This window comes from Sminthopsis crassicaudata, chromosome 6, assembly GCF_048593235.1.
Source record: "Sminthopsis crassicaudata isolate SCR6 chromosome 6, ASM4859323v1, whole genome shotgun sequence".
Classification (NCBI taxonomy): domain Eukaryota; kingdom Metazoa; phylum Chordata; class Mammalia; order Dasyuromorphia; family Dasyuridae; genus Sminthopsis; species Sminthopsis crassicaudata.
This window is the reverse complement of record NC_133622.1, coordinates 183088468-183109706: the sequence shown is the minus strand read 5'-3', so window position 1 is coordinate 183109706 and position 21239 is coordinate 183088468. Positions and strand designations below refer to the sequence as shown.

General features: G+C 35.2%; 1 protein-coding gene across 5 annotated transcripts in view; it reads right to left on the bottom strand.

Annotated features, from left to right (window-relative positions):
- The window catches only part of SORCS2 (sortilin related VPS10 domain containing receptor 2), a 1204963-nt gene that overhangs the window by 232403 nt on the left and 951321 nt on the right, over positions 1–21239 (bottom strand). For all 5 annotated transcript variants that reach the window (XR_012483510.1, XM_074275474.1, XM_074275475.1 and 2 more), the window contains exon 4: positions 995–1159. Coding sequence is in view for 4 of the 5 variants with exons in the window: in XM_074275474.1 (XP_074131575.1) it covers positions 995–1159 (165 nt within the window). In the remaining variant the exon portion in view is untranslated. The remainder of the gene's footprint in view (positions 1–994; positions 1160–21239) is intronic.

The following is a 21239-nucleotide window of genomic DNA, read 5'->3' as shown; positions in this document are numbered from 1 at the left end:
GCAGGAGCTCAATTCAGGATACAAAAATAGGAATCCCATAACTCGCATTCAATTGATGTTTATTAATCACTGAATATTTATGTGAGATTCACATAAAACAGAGGCAAGAAGTCCAGAGTTGTGAAGACTCTTACAAATACCAATAACAATAGTTCATATTAAAAAAAATACCTTTACCAAAAGTTCTACTTCTTAGAAAGAACCCTAAAGGCTATCCCCAATGTCACAGATAAAAAATCTCAGGTCTATAGTGAAAAAGTGATCTGCTCAAAGTCACATGACAAATCAATGTCATTGGAGGGAACAACATTCACATATCCTAGTCCATGACAAGTGTACTTTTTTCAAATGGTATTTTTAAAATTTTCCAAGCACATGTAAAGATAATTTTCAACAGTTATTTTTGTTAGAGTTTCTGTTCCAAATTTTTCTTCCTCCCTCCCTTACCTACTTTCTTTCCAAGACAGCAAGTAATCTGAAATAGGTTAAATGTGCACAATTCTTTTAAACATATTTCCATATTATGACAATCATAGTTTTGACTCTACTATGTTGCTCCTGCTTGAGTACTTCTTATGACAAAGAACTTAATATAAAGCAGTGCAACCCACATTTTGTTGGACTTGCCTAGGGTAACTCCACTTATAAATGATACGTGTGCACTGTGGCTACTTTTGGAAGCTGCCCAGGATTGTTTTAATTCCTTTAGGCCTGATGTTATAGGCAAAACAAAATAGATTTAATATATTTGTTTCAGTCATCCCTTCCCTCTCCTGCCTCTATATCTCTTTCCTCCAAAGGCAGGCTGCTGAAACAATAGCCTTAGCTGGATTAAATGAGATGAACCACAGCAGCCTCCATCTCTTTGCCCAGGAGCCAAGATATCAAATATGATGAAAGCTAATTAGAATGAGTAAGTCACATCAGTGCCAGTAGGGAACACTTTTATTAGAGTCCCTGTAGATTAGAACCACGTGGGGTCATTAAATTTTACCTTGCTCTCCTTAGTGTAGGCAACCACTTTATCCTCCTCTTTGGGATGGAAAATCAGAGTTTCGACAAAGAATGTGATGAGCTGTTTCTGAAAGGTGGCCCCCTCATCAGTGCTCAGGAAAAGGCTCTGGTCCCGGTCATTAAGAGAAGAGCTTACGAGAATTATCTGAAACAGAGAGACAAATTATAGGGACATTGAGTTGACAAATAGTCACTAGCAATTCCATGATCTGTCAGTCTTTCTCAGTGTGATTGCTTCTTTCTGTAACCTCTGCCCCTATTTTAAGTTTTACTGAAATCTGTTGAAAATTACAGTGCATATTGAAACCTCATGATGGCCACCATTTTATTTCAAGATGGTGGAGAGGAATATAGAACAGACTTAAGCGGTATGCTTGGGAAGTTTAACATCACACCAATTTTCATTAGTTAACTAATTCATTGAAAAACTAAAACAGGAAGATGGATAGAACAAAAAAACCAACCTATTGAGTTGAAACAGAGTTCTCCCTTGCTTCTGGCATCCATATGCCTTGTAAATGTAATTCAACATTGCCTATATTAGGTAACAGTATGTTGCCTCTACTAACAAAGTAATCTTTTTTTTTTTTTTTTTAATTTTGAAACTGCGTCTCTATATTGTCTAGCTTGGAAGTATAGTAGCATTTGTATAGCATTTACAATGTATCAAACAGTTTGCTAAACACTTACAATTGTTATCCCACTTGATCCTCACAATAACACAGGCAAGTACAATTTATCCTTATCTTCATTTAACAGATGAGGAAAGTTGGACAGAAGTTCTGTGACTTATCTAACATCACAAAGTTTGTATTTGAATTCAGGTATTCCTGACACCAGGTCCAGTGCTCTAACCACTGTATAATCTAGATGTGACCATCCCCTTCACCCCAATCATTATAGCTTTGACTTGCTTTGTTCCCAAGCTGGGCTGATTTGGCCCTTTATGGGAATCCTGGTGACTTCCCATTCGAAGGAGCCAAAGAGAATTGTGCTGAACTTTGGACTGCCATCCAATTAACTTCAGTCTTACTCTGCCTTAGAACTTTTGAGTTCAATAGACCTGCCAGGCTCAGCTTCCCTGATTACAGGGTTTTCTGGCATATACTATCATATCCTACCACTAACAAAATTCTATTAAAATTACATATTTCTTTCAAAGACTCTTTGGATTGGAAGGAGCTCAAAGCTAACCTAGTACCCTTTCCTAAAATTTCCCCAATGCCTCCCCATGGCACGGAGGAAGTCTCAGATCTTCAAAGTTCTGGCATTTCCTGGGAAGACTTCCAACATAAGGCTAGCAGTGGATTATGTTTCTGTCACCCAAGGACCAGCCTACTTATGTTAGGCAAGGCTAACAAGAACAAAGCTGACCACTAGGGGATGAAGAGTGATTATTTCTTTCAGTTGTACTAACTTTTAAAGACCATTTTGAGAAGATCTGCAATCCAGATAGGGGAGGGAACACCCCAATAGAGAAATCACAAATCTATTGATATATTGATGCAAGTTATTAGAAGCTGTAATGGCTGAGGGTTTTAGAACACATTCAAGTTGGCAAAGTGCTATAATAGACTAGCTCATTTGAGCCTAATAAAAACCCTATGAGGTGATTACCATAGGCATCATTATCTCAATATTTTACAACTGATGAAAGTGAGATTCCTTTTAAGTATTCATGAAGGAAGAGAAGGAGGAGGGGTGGGGGGTAAAAGAAGAAGGAGATATAGGGGAAGAAAGAAATATTTTTAATAGTTTAATATTTTTAAATATTAAGGAATATTTTTAAGTTATGGGAACTATGCCAAGCACTTTACAAACACTGTATTTATCTATTTATTTTTGCATTTTATATCCAAAGTTTACAGGAATTGCTTTGGATCACTGAATCAGAGAAGAGCCAAATCTTTTATAGATGATCATTGTACAATCTTGCTGTAGACATTGTATTCCTGCTTCTATTTGTTTTGCTCAGCAGCAGTTTGTGTAAATCTTTCCAGCCTTTTCTAAAATCAACTTGTTCATCATTTTTAATAGAATAATAATATTCCATTATCTTCATAAGCCACGACTTATTCGGCCATTCCCTAGATAACTACTCATTTTCCAATTCTTTACTATCACAAAAAGGGCTGCTACAAACAAATGTTTGGGTCCTTTCCCCTTCTCTATGACTTTCTTGAGATACAGACCCAGTAGTGACACTTCTGGGTCAAAGAAAACATTTGATTTAGTCCTCAAAATGATTCTGGGAGATAAATGCAATTACTATCTTCCTTTTACAATTGAGGAAAGTGAGGCAAGCAAGGTTAAGTGACTTGATAAAGGCCACACAGCTACTAAGTGTCTGAGACTGGATTTGAACTGATGCATACTTGACTCTAAGCACAGCTCTCTATGTATTGTGTAACTTAGTTGCTTTGCTATGTTCACATGTATAAAGGAAGCATGATAGAGTAGATAAGAGACTTGGCTTCAGAGTTAGGAAGACACAAATTCAAACCCTAGTTGAAACACACTTTCAAATTGTGTGATCCTGAACAAGTCACTTAACCTCAGTGCTCGAGGCAACTCAACCCTATGGTACAGAAAAGAGACCTATCTGCACTGCTACTTGAAGTTTTTCAATGGAAGTTCCTCACACGTGAAATCATTGATTAAAAATAGTCACATGGCTATAAATGATTTGAACCCATGTTTCTCTAGATCTAGGACAGGCTATGTTCCTTCTGACATGCTACTACAAAGGTTACATCAGTCTCAAGCTATGGAGAGATGACCTTCCAAGAGCTTTTCTAAAGGTCTTTTTCTACACAGAAAAAAAGTTGAAGAATCCAGGACACTGATAATGGATTGCTATGACCTGGACTAGGAGACTGAGTCACATAAGTAACAGGTCCCTTCAGGAACTCAATTAGCTCAAACCAAAAGGATTTAGTTAAAAAAAAAAAAACTAGTCACCAAAATCAAGATTGTTCTCACTTGGGAGTGGGAGTGAGAATTAGAATCAGAAATTCTTAGGTTAAAAAAACCAGCATGCTATTTGCTACCTCATTGACCCTAGACAAAGGACTATTCTGTAGCACATTTTTGTCGTCTTGAAAAGGAAGGGATTGGTGATGACTTCTGGAGCCTATGTGTTTCAGTGGATTGACGGTGAGACTTGCAATCAATGAGTTTGGAGTCTAAATGCTACCTCAAACACATATTATTTGTATGATCCTGTGCAGATCATATATCCTCTCTTTGCACAGATTCTTTTTCTTTGAAATGGAAATAGTAGTAACACCTGTCTCTAAGAGTTGTTGTGAGGATCATATTAATTTGGAACCCTCAATTGAAACCTTACAGTGATATACAAAGTTTATTATTTTATTATTATTAATGCTCCCTCCAATGGTAAATCCTATAATTACTACAAACTTTTCAAAAAGGTAAGGTTACAAAAACCCTTTGTAAATCATTTGTCTCAAAACAATCTTGTGAAACAAATAATCCAAGGATTTTTATTCCCATTTTAGAGATGGAGAAAAGAAGTGCAGTAAGATTATTTGCATCACTCACTATCACAGAGGCAGTTAGGACTCAAAGTTTAAATGTCTACCCTCAAGTCCCCTGTTCTTCCCTCTACAGCTCTTCTTTCTGTATTCTCCACCATGCCTCACTGACTCTCCTGCTATCCTACCTGGAATCATCCTTGGGTAATAAAATAGAGAGGAAGAAAGGATATAAAAGCTCTCCTATAAAGGGAAATGTCTGAAACACAAAAGTAGCTTCATCAAGGGAAGGAACTAGGATTAAAGGAGCAAAATGAGAGCTAGAAGAGAAGGAATTAAAAATAAAAAAGTGGAGGAGAGTAGGGCAATTCCATAGAAAGAAATATCTGAATATATGACAGATTTTGATGATTATGATGAAAAAGAAGCAAAAGGAAAAGAGAAAAATTTTAAAACAATTTACGATCTGGTTCATCTACTTATAAGAGGGGGAAATATCAGATCCTGGTTGGGTGCCTGGGAAGTCTCCCTTTGTTGGATAAGATGGAATAGGACTTCAAAAACTGATGGCTACAGGTCAGTTCTAATTAACTCTGACCATGTTGTGCCATGTACTCTTTACATCTATCTTACCTGTGACACAACATGAAATGGTCTAATGTAAAACACAGAATATAAGAGCTGGAAGCAACCTCAAAAAGAAGAATCACAGGATGTCAGAGCTGTAAGGGACCTTCTAACATTGAGTGCAGGATATAAGAGAGGGAATGAATCTTTGATGTCATATAATTTAATCCCTTCCATTTTTTAGATGAGGAAACTTAGACCTAGAAAGAGGAAATTAGAGGCAAAAAGTTAGTGTAGCCTGACTCCCCAATAAAGTGTTCTATCTCTGAATTTCCTTTGTAGTGTAAGATTCTCTATTTCCCACTTTAATCTTACTGCATTAGTATATTTACCTGGGATCAATTGATCGTCTCGGTCATTATCATTTCTGATAGTTCCTTATTTTCTGCTTTGCAATTAACTACCTCTATCCCCTAAAATATATCTGTGGCAGGATTGAATGAAATGACCATTAATCAGACTCCTTAGTAAACACCATTGATGATGGTACTTGATAAGCCTACTTAATCTAAGATTTTTAAGGTTACTTTTTATATTATGGAACCCTTTACCAATCTGTTTAAGCCTACAAATCCCTTTTAAGAAAAATGTTTCTTTTTTTATTTTTAATTTTTTTTTTTACAAACTTCATAATTGAAGGAAGTTTCATAGAGAGTAACAAAAGTAAAAATGTATTTTTTTTTTCTAATTCAACTCCATGAGCCTTCTGAAATCTGTCAATAGAAATTGTTCCTGGACCTTAAGTTAAGAACACTTCTGTAGTTAATAATGGAATGGATGGTTTTTAGGGTAGAATATAGTATCTTCTTCTTAGACTTGTAATTAGGATTGCGGATTGCATGACCAGAGTTTTGCATCATGCTGTTGAATTTATAGTCTTCAACAAAACAGAAAAAGCAGAGAAGAGCAGTTAATTGTTAAAAATGATAAAATAGGAAGTTTTGAGATCTTCCCTAGGTGAATTCTTCCCTCACTGTGTTGTATTTATCATCTTCCTCAACTTAGGTACACTTTAAATCACCTATCCTATGTGTGGTTTGCCATATTCATTCCACTATTAAGAATTCCTTGTCATGACTAAGTCTCTTAAATAACTGGTCTGAGACCCAAACTGTTCCAATACCCTGCTCCTTCTAGTCTCTGTATACATAAGATAATATATGTTGTGATCATTCTACTCTGTTCTCCAATCCTATAGCATAAGCTAAAATCCTGCAAGAGATTCTACATTTTTCAAGATACTACTGCTCTAGTCCCATGTTTTCAGATCTTGCTTTCTACTTAAAACTTTCCAATGAATACCCTGAATAAGAATGAAGGTTCAATTTGAACTCATTCTACATTCTGCTTCTGTCCCAATCTGATTTTCTCGGATCCTCATAAAGTATACCTAATAGAGAGCAATACAAACAACTTTTCAACAAAGGCATTAATAGAGGCAGACATTTTTTTGGAGGGGGAATGGGCATATTTAATTCTGGGAGTCCCATCTGAGAAAAGTTATTGTGAGATGGATGTAACATGATGCATATTAGAGACTATAACAGATCTAGAGTCAGGAAGATGCTTGTTCAAAGACCACCTCTGATCATTATGAGCTCTGTGATCATGAATCCAACACTAATCTGAACATCAGCAGCTTTCTACCAGTTGGAGATAGGCTGTTACCTGCATTGGAGGAGAATGATGGATAAAGGGCCTTTTGATACTAAGGAAGCTTCAGACCCTTGATGTGTTGAGGAACAGGGTTATGTCAAAAGCAGGATAACCAACCTTGCAAAAACAACGAAAAATTAGAAATAATATTATACAAGATGGTGTGTACAAAGAAATTAGGATAATTGGTCCAGACCACTCTATCTCAAGCATTTGTCATAGGCTCTCATCTACTGTCTAATGAGGTCCTGTGATGTGAAGGGGGTTCAGTGGGAGAGTCAAAAGATCTTGGTTTCAAGTATTAATTCTGTTGCACACTATGCATATTGAACACCTTATTTCCCCTTTTTTGTCCAGCCATAAAGTGGGGTATTTTTGTTTTTGTTCAGTTGTTCCATTCATGTCCAACTCTTCACAATCATATTTGGGGTGTTCTTAGTTCTCCTACTCATTTTACACATGAGAAAACTCAGATAATTTAAGTTAAGTGACTTTTGCTCAGGGTCACACAGTTAATAAATGCCTGAGACTAAATTCGAACTCAGAAGATGAGAATTTTACTCAGGCCCAGTACTCTATCCACTATGGTGCCATCTGGCTGCGTTAACATGAGAGAAAAATTGATGTATCTATCTATATATCTGTATATAAACACACACAATATATCAAGATAAAGACATACACATATATTAAAATGAAAGAAATAGAGCATATAAGTAAACACACACACACACACACACACACACACACACACACACACACACACACACACCCTTTTGTCACCTCTCTGTTATGAGGAAAACCCCTCTTATACTCAGTCTATAGTGAAATGTGAGCTCTTCATGTATGGCTTAGTTGCTATATTCAGTGTTATTCTGCTTAGATCAAAGCTAACAGATAGTTTCCAAACTACTACCATCAAGTATTGTTTATCTAAGGTGTAGTGTGGACTGGTTTTAGATGAATTGCCAAGATGTCCAAATTGGGGAGAAAAGATTCCATGAAGAGTAGGAACTCATCATCAATGTACTACAGGGAGAGAACATTGGATTTGAAGACAGATGACCTAGATCCAAATCTCAGCTCTGCCATTTCATATCTATGTGATTTTAGTCAAGTAGGAACATAATCTAGCTCCAACTCTTTGATCCTAGCAGCATCTATTAAGCAGTATCTATTAAACTTTTTATCTGCTAAGCACTTTGATACAAGTAATACAAAAAACAGATTATCCTTCAAAATAATCTCTGCCCTCAAAGAGCTTGATTCGATATGCACATATATATGTATATACAAAAAAATTTCACAAATATAAAATTGTTTTGTAGGGAAAAGCCAAACACTGATGTCTAATGAAATGTAGTTGGGATCTTTCAGTCTTATTGCAACAGATAGTGCTGGAGATGAGGCAAGAGTGTTGTTGTTCAGTCATGTCTGATTTTTTTTTTTGGCAAAGTTACTGGAATGGTTTGCCATTTCCTTCTCCAGCTCATTTTACAGATAAGGAAAATGAGGCAAAAACCAACCAAACAAACAAACAAAAAAGAAGCTGTTAATCTTCCACAGATGTGAATATCACTGATTGAAGTATGGCCTCCATCTTATGTGGGGAGGAAAGAAGTCATTCAAAACTCAAAATTTTAAATGTGGACTTAGGGGAAAAGGGATTTATTTAAAAGATATCAGTGTGACATTCCCTCCTTTTGTTCTCTTACAACCATAGTGTTCTCTAGGATACTTACCAGAAAAAGTGAAATTCTTTTGAAAGGAAATTGAATGTGTGAGAGTATCATTCTGTGGGTGATGTGAACCCAATGAATTTAAATGAACAAATGGCAATCCAATATATTATTTAATCCTAATGAACACCTTAATGAGCTTTCCCCTCTTTCTTTAATTAGCCTGCAACTAACACAAAGGCATTGTCTGAAGCCAACCCGCCTTAGAAAAGATGCCGAGCATCTGGATAAATGAGATTGTCCATCCAGACTGATTCCTCAGATGATTTTGGTTGCTCAAGACAAAAGATAATTTATCTCCCCATTTCAAGTCACCACCAGGAGATCTGGCCATAGTACTTTGCTTCTATTCTGTGAAGGATGGAAATCTGGGTTCTGTTGTCCAGAGAGTCATCTCTTAGCTAACCTTGCAAAATGAGACCTTTATAGGCCTGCTCTTCCATAACAGCCCATCTATCATGAAACCTTTTTCTTTAGCTTGAAATACTGCCTATATGATACAGATTAAATCAGCCTCCCTGATCACAGCAGCTCAGACTACCTCTTGGCTTTAATTATCAAACAGACCTTAAAGTTGAATTTCTGTGCCTTGCAGGAAGTTCAGTCATTTATAATTAGGATTGGAAAGTAGTTATTTTCTAAGCAACCTGGGAAACACAATTCTCCCTTTTCTTTTTCTACCTCCCAGGTTGTTGTTACAATCATAAAAAAAATTCTTTCTGGAATGGACTTTAGAAATCATCCAAGTCTTGTGATTTAGAGCTGGAAGAACCCTTAGAGATCATCTAATGCCACTTATTTTATTACTCCTATTGAATGGGAAACTGAAGTGCAAGAGGGGGCATGAATTAAGCATAGTCACACAGCAAGTTGGAGAACCAGAATTCAAAGTGCTATTTTCTGACTTCAAATCCAGGGCTCTTTTCTGACTCCAAATTTAGTTCTCTTTGCACTATACAGACAGATATGAATGGTAATTTTCTGGTCCTAATCTTTGCAATCATGATCTTGGCTATTTTTTCCACTTATCACTCTAAGTGGGAAAAATAAAGGGAAAAAAAGATATCAACAAGAATAAACATCAAAACAACAAAGCTTTAATTAAGGCTTGTAGAGGACATGACTTGAGAACTGTTTTTCAAAATCTGGATTAAGCATTTTTTTAGAATTATATTTATACTAGCTTCTATCTCTAGATGCACAAATGGTACCTGGGATATCTATCAGTGTGCCATGCTGGTCTTAACAGTTTTAAGAGAGAAGCAATGTAGTAGACAGACACAACAGTGGATTCTGGAGCAAAGAGGACTGGATTCAAGCTCTTAGTTCTGGTGATTGTGACTTTTGTGACTTTGGTCTAGTTCCCTCCTCTCTTAGAGAGAATTTTCAATTTTCTCCTCTTTAAATGAATAAATTGAATAAGACACACTGTTAGAATCCCTTCCAAATCTAATTATTATGATTTAATGTAATAAGACACAAATATATATGTATATATACACACACAAATACACACACACACACACACACACACACACACACACACACACACATATATATATTGAAGAACTAGTTAGAGATGGTATGGAAAGAGAGCTGGGTATATAGTATTAGAGAAGAGCTGGAATGGAATCTTGGTTTCATGTGTGTGACTTTGGGAATATTAAGTTGATAGTCTTGATTTCTATATCTGTTAAATGGGAAGAATAATCAGTACTTAGATTATCAACTTCATGGAAGTATATAGAAAATACTTTGCAAAGCTTAAAGTTTTGTCAGTTTACCCCAAATATAACTCTAAAGCCAGGCAATAAATTAATACAAATGAGAATGATTTTTACAAAGAGAAAGGAAAAGAATAAACATGTGTGGAGATTCTAACTGCCAGTTACTATGTGAATCACTTCATAAACATTATCTCATTTGATTTTCATAATAATTCTGTGAGGCAGGTGCTCTTATACTCCCCATTTTATGTTGAATAAATTAGGGTAGATAGAGATCAAGCTCAGGCTCACACAATTAATAATAATGGTAATTATAATAACAATAATATCTAATATTTACATAGTGCTTACCATGTACAAGTCAATGTGATTGATTTATAGTTATTATTTCATTTGATCTTTACAACAATCCTAGGAAATAGGTGTTATTATCTCCATTTTACAATTGAGTAAACCGAGGCAGACAGCAGATAAGTGAGTTTCCCAGGATCACACAGCTAGTGTGTGAGGCTACATTTGAACTCAGGCTTTCCTAATTCCAGGCCCAACTCTCTATCTCTTGTGTCACCTAGCAGGAAGGGACAGATCTGTATGAGGAATTTAGTAGGTGGAAAAATCCTCCAGTATTTCAGTTCGGTAATCTCTCTATACTTACAGTAATAAAAAGTTATTTGCCATGCTTGAAAATTGAGTGATATAGCCCTTATTACACATTCAGTCAGAGATAGTACTTGATTATAATCCTCCTGACTCCAAGAATATCCCTTTATTACATTTTTAATTTCTTAAAGATGATAAGTGATATTTAGGTAAGACTTTCTGGTTTTCAGAATGATGTGCATATATTATCTCATTTTATTGTCATTAAAATGCTATAAGATCAGAAAAAACCCAAGATGATTCCCATTTTACAGATGAGAAGATGAGGATCAAAGATGTTAAGTATCTTGTCCATAGTCACAAAATCCATAAAGTGTCAGAAAAAGGATTGAAATATATCTCTATCTTGAAGAAGAAAAGTGTATGTGTGAGTGTATGTGTGTATAAATGTATACATACATACATACATATATATATATACATGTATATGTGTGTATTTGTAGGTATATATATATATGTATTTGAAGTCTTATAGACGAGAACAGAATGATCATTCTCTGAAACTTGAGCTCTGCTGTAATAATTTTGAATTATTTTCTTCCACTTCATGGAAAAATTCTCTATTCTATCAACATCTTTCCTAAGGTAATATTCTGTATGGATAGAACAGTTTTACTATGATATCCAGAGTATTTATGGTGAGACAAATTAAAGTTTTAGAGAACATTCTATTCCTGCTTTCAGCAATCTTGAGTTTGAATTTTTGGAATTCCAAAATTGAAAAGGACCCGAGTTCCTCATTTGAACAATTTTACATAGGAATTCCCTTTAAAGCACATCTGGCAGAAGCTATTCAGCTTTTCTTGAATATTTCCAATGATCTGAATCATCAGCAGACTCTTGTCTTCTTACTAACTCCAATTATTCTGAAGGATGGAGTGAGACTAATGACTTTGAGCAGCTCTGCTTATCTTAAACCTAATTTATTCACTAGTCAAGATATCATCCTGTTATGCCATTGATCCTTTTGGAGAATGAAGGATGAACAACAATGTATGAGGAGGAGTAGCTGCCCCTTGGGAACCTAACCAGCCATTTTAAGTTGTAGAATACTGCTATTTGTCCTTCTCTTTCCTCCCTTATTCCCTAAATACTTGTGATCTCTCTTTCTACTTGAGGTATCATATCCTTAAGTATGATATCATTGAGAACAAAGGATACAATATAAGATTCAATGATGGAAAACTTACTATCTCTCAAGATAGCCCACTCTGCTTTTTGAATAGCACAGCCTTTGATTTCCTTGAATTGACCTGGAACTTGCTATTCTGTAGTTACCCATCATCAGTCCTTAGTTTGCCTCTTTGGTCACAGAAAACAATACTAATCTCTCTCATACATAATAGACTTCAAACATTTCAAGAGAGCTTTTATTATATTCCCAAGTCTTCTTTCCTGTAAACATTCCCAGCTTTTAAAACCAATTAATGTATAGTATGATCTTTAATCCCTTTTCCTTACTGGTTATTCTTTCCTGGACAGCCTCTAATTTGTCAATTTCCTTTCCAGAATGTGGTATCATAATATTTCAAATATGGCCTGACTAGAATACAGCTGCCCTAACACCTTCCTCATTCTAGCTATAATGCCTCTCTTAATGCAATCAAAAATCGCTGTGTGTGGAAATAAAACATGCAGTCATGCAGTATGTATTCTTCACATGAACAAATAACTGCATTAGGAAATTATATATAAGTGCCTAAGAGATAAAAACAATGATTCATGTGAGGATCAAAGCATATAACAGTCGTGGAAGTATTTTGAAAAATTGTAATATACTCCATGGACACCATATGCATTGTTATTGATTTCATTTGGGGGGGTCAAGATTTTAGCATTCAAAATGGGGCATCTCTAAATAGATTTGAACAGAGTAATGAGGGAACTGAAACTACGATGTATATATATATTATTTTAAGGGACTTTGGATATATAAACAGGAAAAGGGAAAAATTCTGTCAGACCTCATCATCCAACTAAAACTATTCTGACTGGTTATCAAAAATCTCTTACTTGCCAGATTGGATTTTTTTTATTTTTTTTGCTTTTGTTTTTTTCCCCCTCTCAATCATTATCCTTCTTGATCTCTTTACAGTCTCTGAAAGTGTTTATCATTCTCTCCCATTAGACACTCCCTCTTCTTGCTTGGATTTCATAACTATTTTCTCTTAATTCTCATTTTACTTCCCTGTGTTTTTTTTCTCTGTGTCTCTTTTGCTAGGTTTTCTTCTAGTTCATGGTTGCTAATCATGTCATTTTCTAAGATTATGTCCTAGGTCCTCTCTCCTCCTTTAGATTTTATACTAGATGTTCTTATTCAAGTGGTGTGTGAAATATAATTACAATACACATACACAGACAGGCATATATAAAAATATATATGCCTATATATGTGTGTATAGTAACTTTATTTTGATATAATTGTTTTACTTTATAATTGATGAGTGTTTTATTTGAAGTCTTTAAAATATTATTCTGAGATGGGGCTTCACTAGACTGCAGGGTCCATCACAAATAAACACACACACACACACAACTTAAGAACTCTTCTTTGCTATCTTTCATCAGTTCCTATGAATCCAAATACAATCTTGATAGATATTTCCCAGTTCTATAAATCCAATTCTAATCTATCTCTGGCTCCAATTCTATATCACTCAATAACTTTTTGGACATCATGAAGTAGATATGCCACTGATATTTTAAATACAATATGTTCAAAACAGAATTTTTCTTGGTTTTCCCTACCACTCCAAACCTTTCACTTTTCCCAGATTTCCTTTTATTTTTGAGAACACCACCATCCTCCCTAATAACCAGATTTTAAACATTTATATCACCCTCAACTTTCTATTTGCAGTTGTCTCACATATCAAATCTCTTACAAATATTATCATTTATGCTTTTACAATATTTTTGTGGGCATCTCTTTTCTTCTGAACTGTTACTTCCACTACCTTAGTATAGGTTCTTATTATCTTTTACCTAGAACACTGCAATACTCTCCAGGATTGTGTCACTGACTTAGATCTTTCCTTTGGCAACCAAGTGGAGAATTAAATTTCCTAAGTCTTTTTCCTAAAATACAAATATAACCATAAGACTATATTTGTGGATTTCTTTCTATCCCAAGTATTTAGCACAACATCTAACATATAGTAAGCAATTAATAAATGTCTGTTGACTGCCTGAATGATTGGGCAATATATGTGCTTTCAATGTTCTTAAAGGCTGTTATGTGGAAGAGATATTAATTAGGTTCATTCTATCTTTCCCTAGAGGGCAGAACTAGAAATAATGGTTATAAGTTGCAAAGAGGCCTGATTTTTGTTCTGTGGAAGATGAGACAAGGTGGAGAATATGGGATTTCTTACCAGTGAAAGCTGTCAAAATGAGCCATCATAGGACTGGGGCTTTTCACAGGGAGAGGAATTCTAGAGTTTGCAGGATCTCTTTCCACAAAAAGTATAGATGGGATTCAAATGTGGGTTAGATCAGATGGTCAATGAAGTCCTTTCCATTCTAGGATTTTGTATGCTATTAAAGGAAGCTAGATAGTACAATTTATAAAGCTCTGGAATACGAGCTAAGGAAAACCTGAATGAGAATCTTGCCTCTCATTCTTAGCTGTGTGAAACTGAGAAAATCATTTCATAAGCCTTGGTTTCCTCATTTGAAAATAGGGATACTAATAACCCTTACTAGGATAGTATAAAGGTGAAATAATAATGGCCTGTGCTTTGAAAATTGTACAGCTCTCTATAAATGCTAGCTATTTTTATTTATTTTTAATTCAAGTTTAATCTATTATATACACAACACTATATGGCTGGTAATAATGTTCTCCTCCTCTTCATTCTGTGAATTCCACTGCTTATGTATAAAGGGTATTTCTGGTTGATGCTGGAGTGATTCTAGTTTTGGGGGCCCAGAGTAAATGGAAACTGGTTTTTCAGGGGATATTCATTAAGCCCAGAACAAAACTACAGGAGTTTACCATTTTTAGGTTAGCTCAAAATCCCAGTAAATCTTGACTGGTAGCTTTGTACTCAGTGACAGGTCCTCTTTCCCCTGCCAGGAGGAAGTACCATTATGAGACACAGCCTGAGAAGATTCCTGGAAGAACAGAATGAAATGCCTCTGAGGTGTTCCTGCAGTGCACATATTTTCCTTTTCTCCCACTCAAATTAAGTTATTAATACAACTGCCTGCAGAGTGTGAGGCTAATGAGAGCTAAACTTTCCCCCATGTTCTGTACACAAAAAAGCATTCATATGCACCACCTCCTCACTGATGACAATTTGGGAATCCAATTTAAAATGGGATTCAATTACCTTGAACACCTGAAGATGGCTGTCTTGTTTATCTCAAAATGTGGATGTCACTTCCTCCATGTTCCTACCTCCCTACTGCCATATCCCACCATGAAAGTCTCCACAGGGAATAACAGAAGTTGGTCTGGGACAAGATGGTAGGCAATTCAGTAAAGCAAAAGAACACTCTACAGGAGACCAGAAGTTTTAGATTACAGATGAAATAAACTTTCCCATTAAAAAAACAGATGGTTGCTTTGGACAATTCAATTAACAAAAATTTATTAAGTGCTTACTATGTACCAGGTACAGTGGATAGAATGCTGGGTCTGGAATCAGGAAGAATTTAATTCAGATATGTTGAGGGACCTTGGGTAAGTCATTTAATCCTGTTTGCCTCAGTTTCCTCATCTGTCAAATGAACTGGAGAAGGGAAATGGCAAACCCCTCTAGTATCTTAATCCTGTTTGTCTCAAGTTTCCTCATCTGTAAAATGAACTGGAGAAGGAAATGGCAAACCATGCCAGTATCTTTGCCAAGAAAATCCCAAATAGAGTCACAAAGAATCAGATCCAATTGAAAAATGACTTAGCAACAGTAATGTGCCAGGCATAGGATAAGAATGAAGGCTATTCAAATGAGTATGACATGTGAAAGATCTAGCCTTAAAAATCTAATAACATGTTATGACATATACTCGCTAATGCATGATACAAACAGATTATAAGCGGAAGAAAAGGAAAGACATAGGCCAGGTATTGCCCTGGTGTTTTTTGGTGACAATCATGGCTTCTTTGGTAGTCATTATACAAGCTACTCCATCTCTCAACTTCAGGCATTCTCAATTGCTGTCCTCCATGTCTAGAGTACTTCACCTCCTCATCTCACCTTCTAGTTTTCTTGGACACATTTGAATCTAAGTTAAAATCTCACCTGCTGCAAGAAATCCTTCGTTAGTCAGTCTTAATGTTAGTGCCTTCCCTCTGAGATTATCTACAATTTACCCTGTACATATCTTGCTTTGTATACAATTGTATACAATCTTCTTGTGTTAGTTTATAATATTGTAAGCTATTTGAAGGCTTAATGCTTAGCACTGAGGATATTTAAAAAAATGAAAACAGTCCTAGTTAATAGCAGAACCTTTAGAAACTCAGGAAGTGAAAAAATGGTCTATAGTTACTGGATGCACAATCTCAATCAGTCTCCTAGTCAAAAGCTTTCTAGCATGAGGGAGGCTATCAATTTGTCTTCTGATGTCAAGAACTCAGGGCCAGTGTCATGCCATGATAAGAAACTAGTACAAAAATAAGAAATTAAAAAAAAAACTTTCACTAACTATTTCTAGATATCACCAAGAAGATTGTAATTAAATGTTTAATAGCTCTTGGGTTTCATTCAAAAACACTTCAGAAAGAAAAGGATTATTTTAGTCTGCCCTTCAGTGAGTTAAGCACTAAAAAGTATTACTTTTTGTATGAGTGTGATGGGGGGCATTCATATACTCTAGATTTACCTCTTTAATTAAAACTCTATCTAATACTCTATTATCAGTCATACAGATGTGAATAGCTATATAGATGAAACTAGTAGAGTCCCTCAGAGAAAGAATTTGGAAAGATAAACACAGCAGCACTCCCCTTCCCCCACCCCCAAATTAGAATCCATCCCTGAGAGTGTTGGAGAAACTGGTATTAGTCATGAATGATAAAAATAGCTTTCTCACCCAACCCCTCACTGTTGCCTGTACACATAGCATGTAGAGATATTCAAAGATGACTCAGAGTTGTGCAGGCTTTTACTCTGTAATTGTACCTTTTTAAATGGCCTTTGATTGTCAGGTCAGCCATTCTATACTTGAAAAACAAATAAAAATGTGTCTGGAAAAAAATGTGCACAAAATTAATTTTTATAAACTGAATCCTACTTGTTCTGTGACTTCATTTTGGAGGACATTTTTTTCCCTATGATCTGCTAAGGTCAAGAGCAAGCACAAGCCTCATTCTTATAATTTAAAGCTAATTAAAAATTTAGGGGATCATCTAAACTAAGGTTTAAAAAAAATGGAACAAGGAAATTCTTTATCATTTACTCAACCATTACTCAACCATTTATACATATATATATATATGTATATACACATACACACATACATATATATATGTATATATATATATATACATATATATATATATACATACACATACATATATATTGGTTTAATAACAAAGGTCCATCCATGGTAACATGCTAATTTACTACCAATTCTCACTAATTTATGGCAACTTAGAATGATGACAATATTAAGGAAAAAATCTTTTTTTTTTTTTTTTTACATTCCATTGCTCTTGGACCAATGATGGTGCTCCTGGAATGATGTCTCTAGTTAAGTAAATAACTTCAATTTAGAGAATTAACAAATTCCCAGCAAAGAAAACCAGAATATGGCAGCTTTTCATCCTATCCCATCCCATTCCATAGCAAGAGAGGAAGGTAGGTGCTACAATGGATAGAATCTGACCTAAAGTCAGAAAAAAAAAAAAAAAAACAACTGAGTTCAGATATTGTCTCAGATATTTACTATTTGTGTGACACAGGGGGAATTATTTAATTTTGTTCACTTTCTCCAAATACAAAATAGAAATAGTTAAAAAACTCAACTCCTAGGATATTTGCCAGACTCAAATAAAGGTGTATTTTCTTCCTTCCTTTCCTTACACCTTCTGTTTTATCCTTCCTTCCCTCCTTCCTTTCTTCCTCCCACCTTTCCTCCTAGTTTTCTTCCTTCTTTTCTTCCTCCCTTCTTTTCTCCCTCATTCCCTTCCTTCTTTTCTTCCTCCCTCTCTCCTTTCTTCCCTCCCTTACTTCCTTTCTTCCTTTATCTCTCCCTCTTTTTTCCTTTCCCTCCCTTCCTTCTTTCCTCTTTCACTTTCCTTCCTTCCTTCTTTCCTGCATTCCTTTGATTCAGCCATCTAGCCTTCCAACTAGGTCATTTCACCATCTACTTGCAACCACTGACCTACTCTCCCCTATTTGGACCATCATTCTTCACAATAAACCTGAATTGATCCCTACAAGACACTTTTCAGGAAAACAGAACTGCCTTTTCTGGTCACCTCTCCCCTATATGTGTTCCTTTTCCTTTCTATAATTTAAGCTCCCAAGGTCAGTGACTAGACATTCAAAAATATTTGAACTGCTAGAGCTTGCACTATGTCTGGCATATAGTAATAACCCAATAAGTATTAATTTTGATAATGTATTCTATAAAGAGAAATTAACAAAAGGTTAATGATTACAATACCCTGCCTCAGCAAGCAGTATTATAGACAATGGGGCATGGGGAACAAAATGACAAAAGGCTCTAGATAGTCAGAAGATCTGGACCCAAGTCCTTCAGCAAGTGATTTTACCTCTTTGACCCTGATAGTTGAGAGATAATTGGCATATCTTTTAAGCAGTTAATTCATTCAATAAAAGTGGATACTGGCTTAACTCAAGAGAATACTAATATAATTCCTGATAAAAGCCAACAATATAATGTCAGATGAAAAAGGAAGGGTGACATAGGACCATTGGATGCTTTTTAATAATTCAATTTAACAAAATTCATTAAACTACTACTCACAGGAAGACATTGTGCTACAAACAGGCTGAGAAAGCCATGGCAAATAAATGTTGCCTTCTGTATTGCTGGAAAGATAGAGCCCTCGAATTTGAACCTTCTTGGTCATGACAGTTTATGAAAGGCAATAGACAAAAGATTTTCCAATCTGATCACAAATACTGGCCAAGACAACTGGTCTCAGAGTATTCTGAGAAGATTAAATCAGAATTCAGCTTGAAGAGAGGTAGAATGATTTAACCAAAGGAGCAACTGTTTTGGCATCAAAGAAAAGAGCTTGACTCAGCATCAATGTAATTTTGGGGCAACTAATTTCAACTCAAAGAAGATGCTTGGAAAAGATCAAGGTCCATTCTAACTTTGAAGTACACGAACCCATAAATTTTTCTTTGAGAGAGCTCCCAATCAGAAAAGTTTCTTTACCCTCTTATAGAAAACAAGGATTTTCTAGAAGCCAAATGTATAACATTTAATAAAGCATTCCCCAACTAAATTGCATAAATTTCTGTAAAAATGTGGAAAAGTTCAATATGGCTTTAACTATTGCAGTGACTATTGCCAAAATATCACTTAACATCCTGGAAACTATTTGTAAATTAAATGGGGAGCCACGCTTCCTTATATTCAAGAGGCTGAGTTGTAAAACTCTTGTTTGATCAATACTAACTAAATAAGTCAAACATTTTTCATAATCTATAAAAACAAACTTTTCCCACTATTGTACAGATTTGATTTATTAATAAGCACATAAGATTGCTTACAACACTTGCAAAACAAGAGCTCACCAGTGATTATTGATGACCTTAGTTCTCTGTAGATGCTTTTCTGTCTAACTTTACAGGCAAGAAGCTTTAATAGAATTTTTATTCAATACTACATTGCAGATGATGCTAAACTACATTTTCCTAGTGATAGCTACATTGGAACAGTTCATTTGGTGGTAGGCAAATACATACACATTCATAGATTTTAGAGTTATAATGGATCTTAGAGAACATATGATTCAACTCCCACATTACAGAGTTAGAGAGAAGTTAGCTGACATTCAAAGTCACACAATTCATAAGAAGAGCCTATTGGATGGATTCCTTTGGCTCCAAATCTAGTACTCTTCCCACTTCTTCACCATGATTTTACTAATTGTTGTATATAATCAGGATGTCATTTTTAAAACAAAAAAAATGGTTATAGTCAGCAACAGATTATGAAATTATCTTCTTGATATGAAGTACAGAAGTACATAGTAATGTCATTACTGCCTTATCAAATTCTATGAGACTTTTATTGAATCTTTTGCCTAATTACAACTCTTTTTTGTGAATCCTTTCTGATACTTAAAAGTCAGTTTATTTTCTCTGAGCCTCAGCTTTTTCATCTACACGACAGGGAAATGGATGCCTGTTCTGTACTGTCTAACCTAATGAATTACTGCAAAATATTACTTTCTAAGTTTTAAAAATGCTATGTGAGTTATTCTCACACATTAATTTAATCTCTTCTCAGAAGTTTATAAACTTTTAGAGGATAGCCACTTTGATTTTTTTCCCCCCTTTTTATGTCTAGCACCAAGGACAGGGCCCTGAATTTACCCTGCACTGTTTACCGAATTGAATAACAGCTACAACTTACTTTATATGATGTTTTATGATTACAGTGACTTTTATAGATTATTTTATTTGATCCACATAACAAACAGTTAAAATAGGTAATGTAAATGTCACAAAATGCACATTTTAATAGTTCTTTTTGGTCTATAAAAACTTGGTTAAAAAGTCTCCCCAATCTTTCTTGCGTTTCTCCCCCGAAGGTCAGTAATACAAGTATCATTTTTCCAGGTTGGTATATAAAGTAACTAAGTCCCACAGAGGTTAAGTGACAGACTACACAGTTATTATACAGCAGAGCTCACACTTGAATTTATGTCTTGCAGATCCAAGTTCAGGGGTCTTTCTAAACATTAGCTGCATATTTTTGATTTTCTAAAAGAAAAGCAATGCTTTATTTTACTTTTTATTATGAACTTAAATTAAGCTAAAACCACTTTACATAAATGAACACAGTAGAACCAAAATTGTGATTCTATTTGAAATTCTTAATATCTATTTCATACTGCTTACTTAAAAAAGTATATGATAAATCCTATGTGGCAATTTTTGAACTGTCCTTATTTGTGCTTCTTTCATTTTCTTCTGTGCATTAAAAAAAGTCATAATGGTCATCCATTGCATTGGTTCACTGTTGATAGTTGTCTTCTTCCTCCTTCTCTTCCTCTTCTTCCTTTTTTTTCCTTCTATCTCCCCTTCTTTCCTCTCCTCTTACTTTGCTTTCCTCCCCCTCTCCTCTCTCTCCTCTTCCTCCTCTTCCTTCTTGTTATTCCTCTC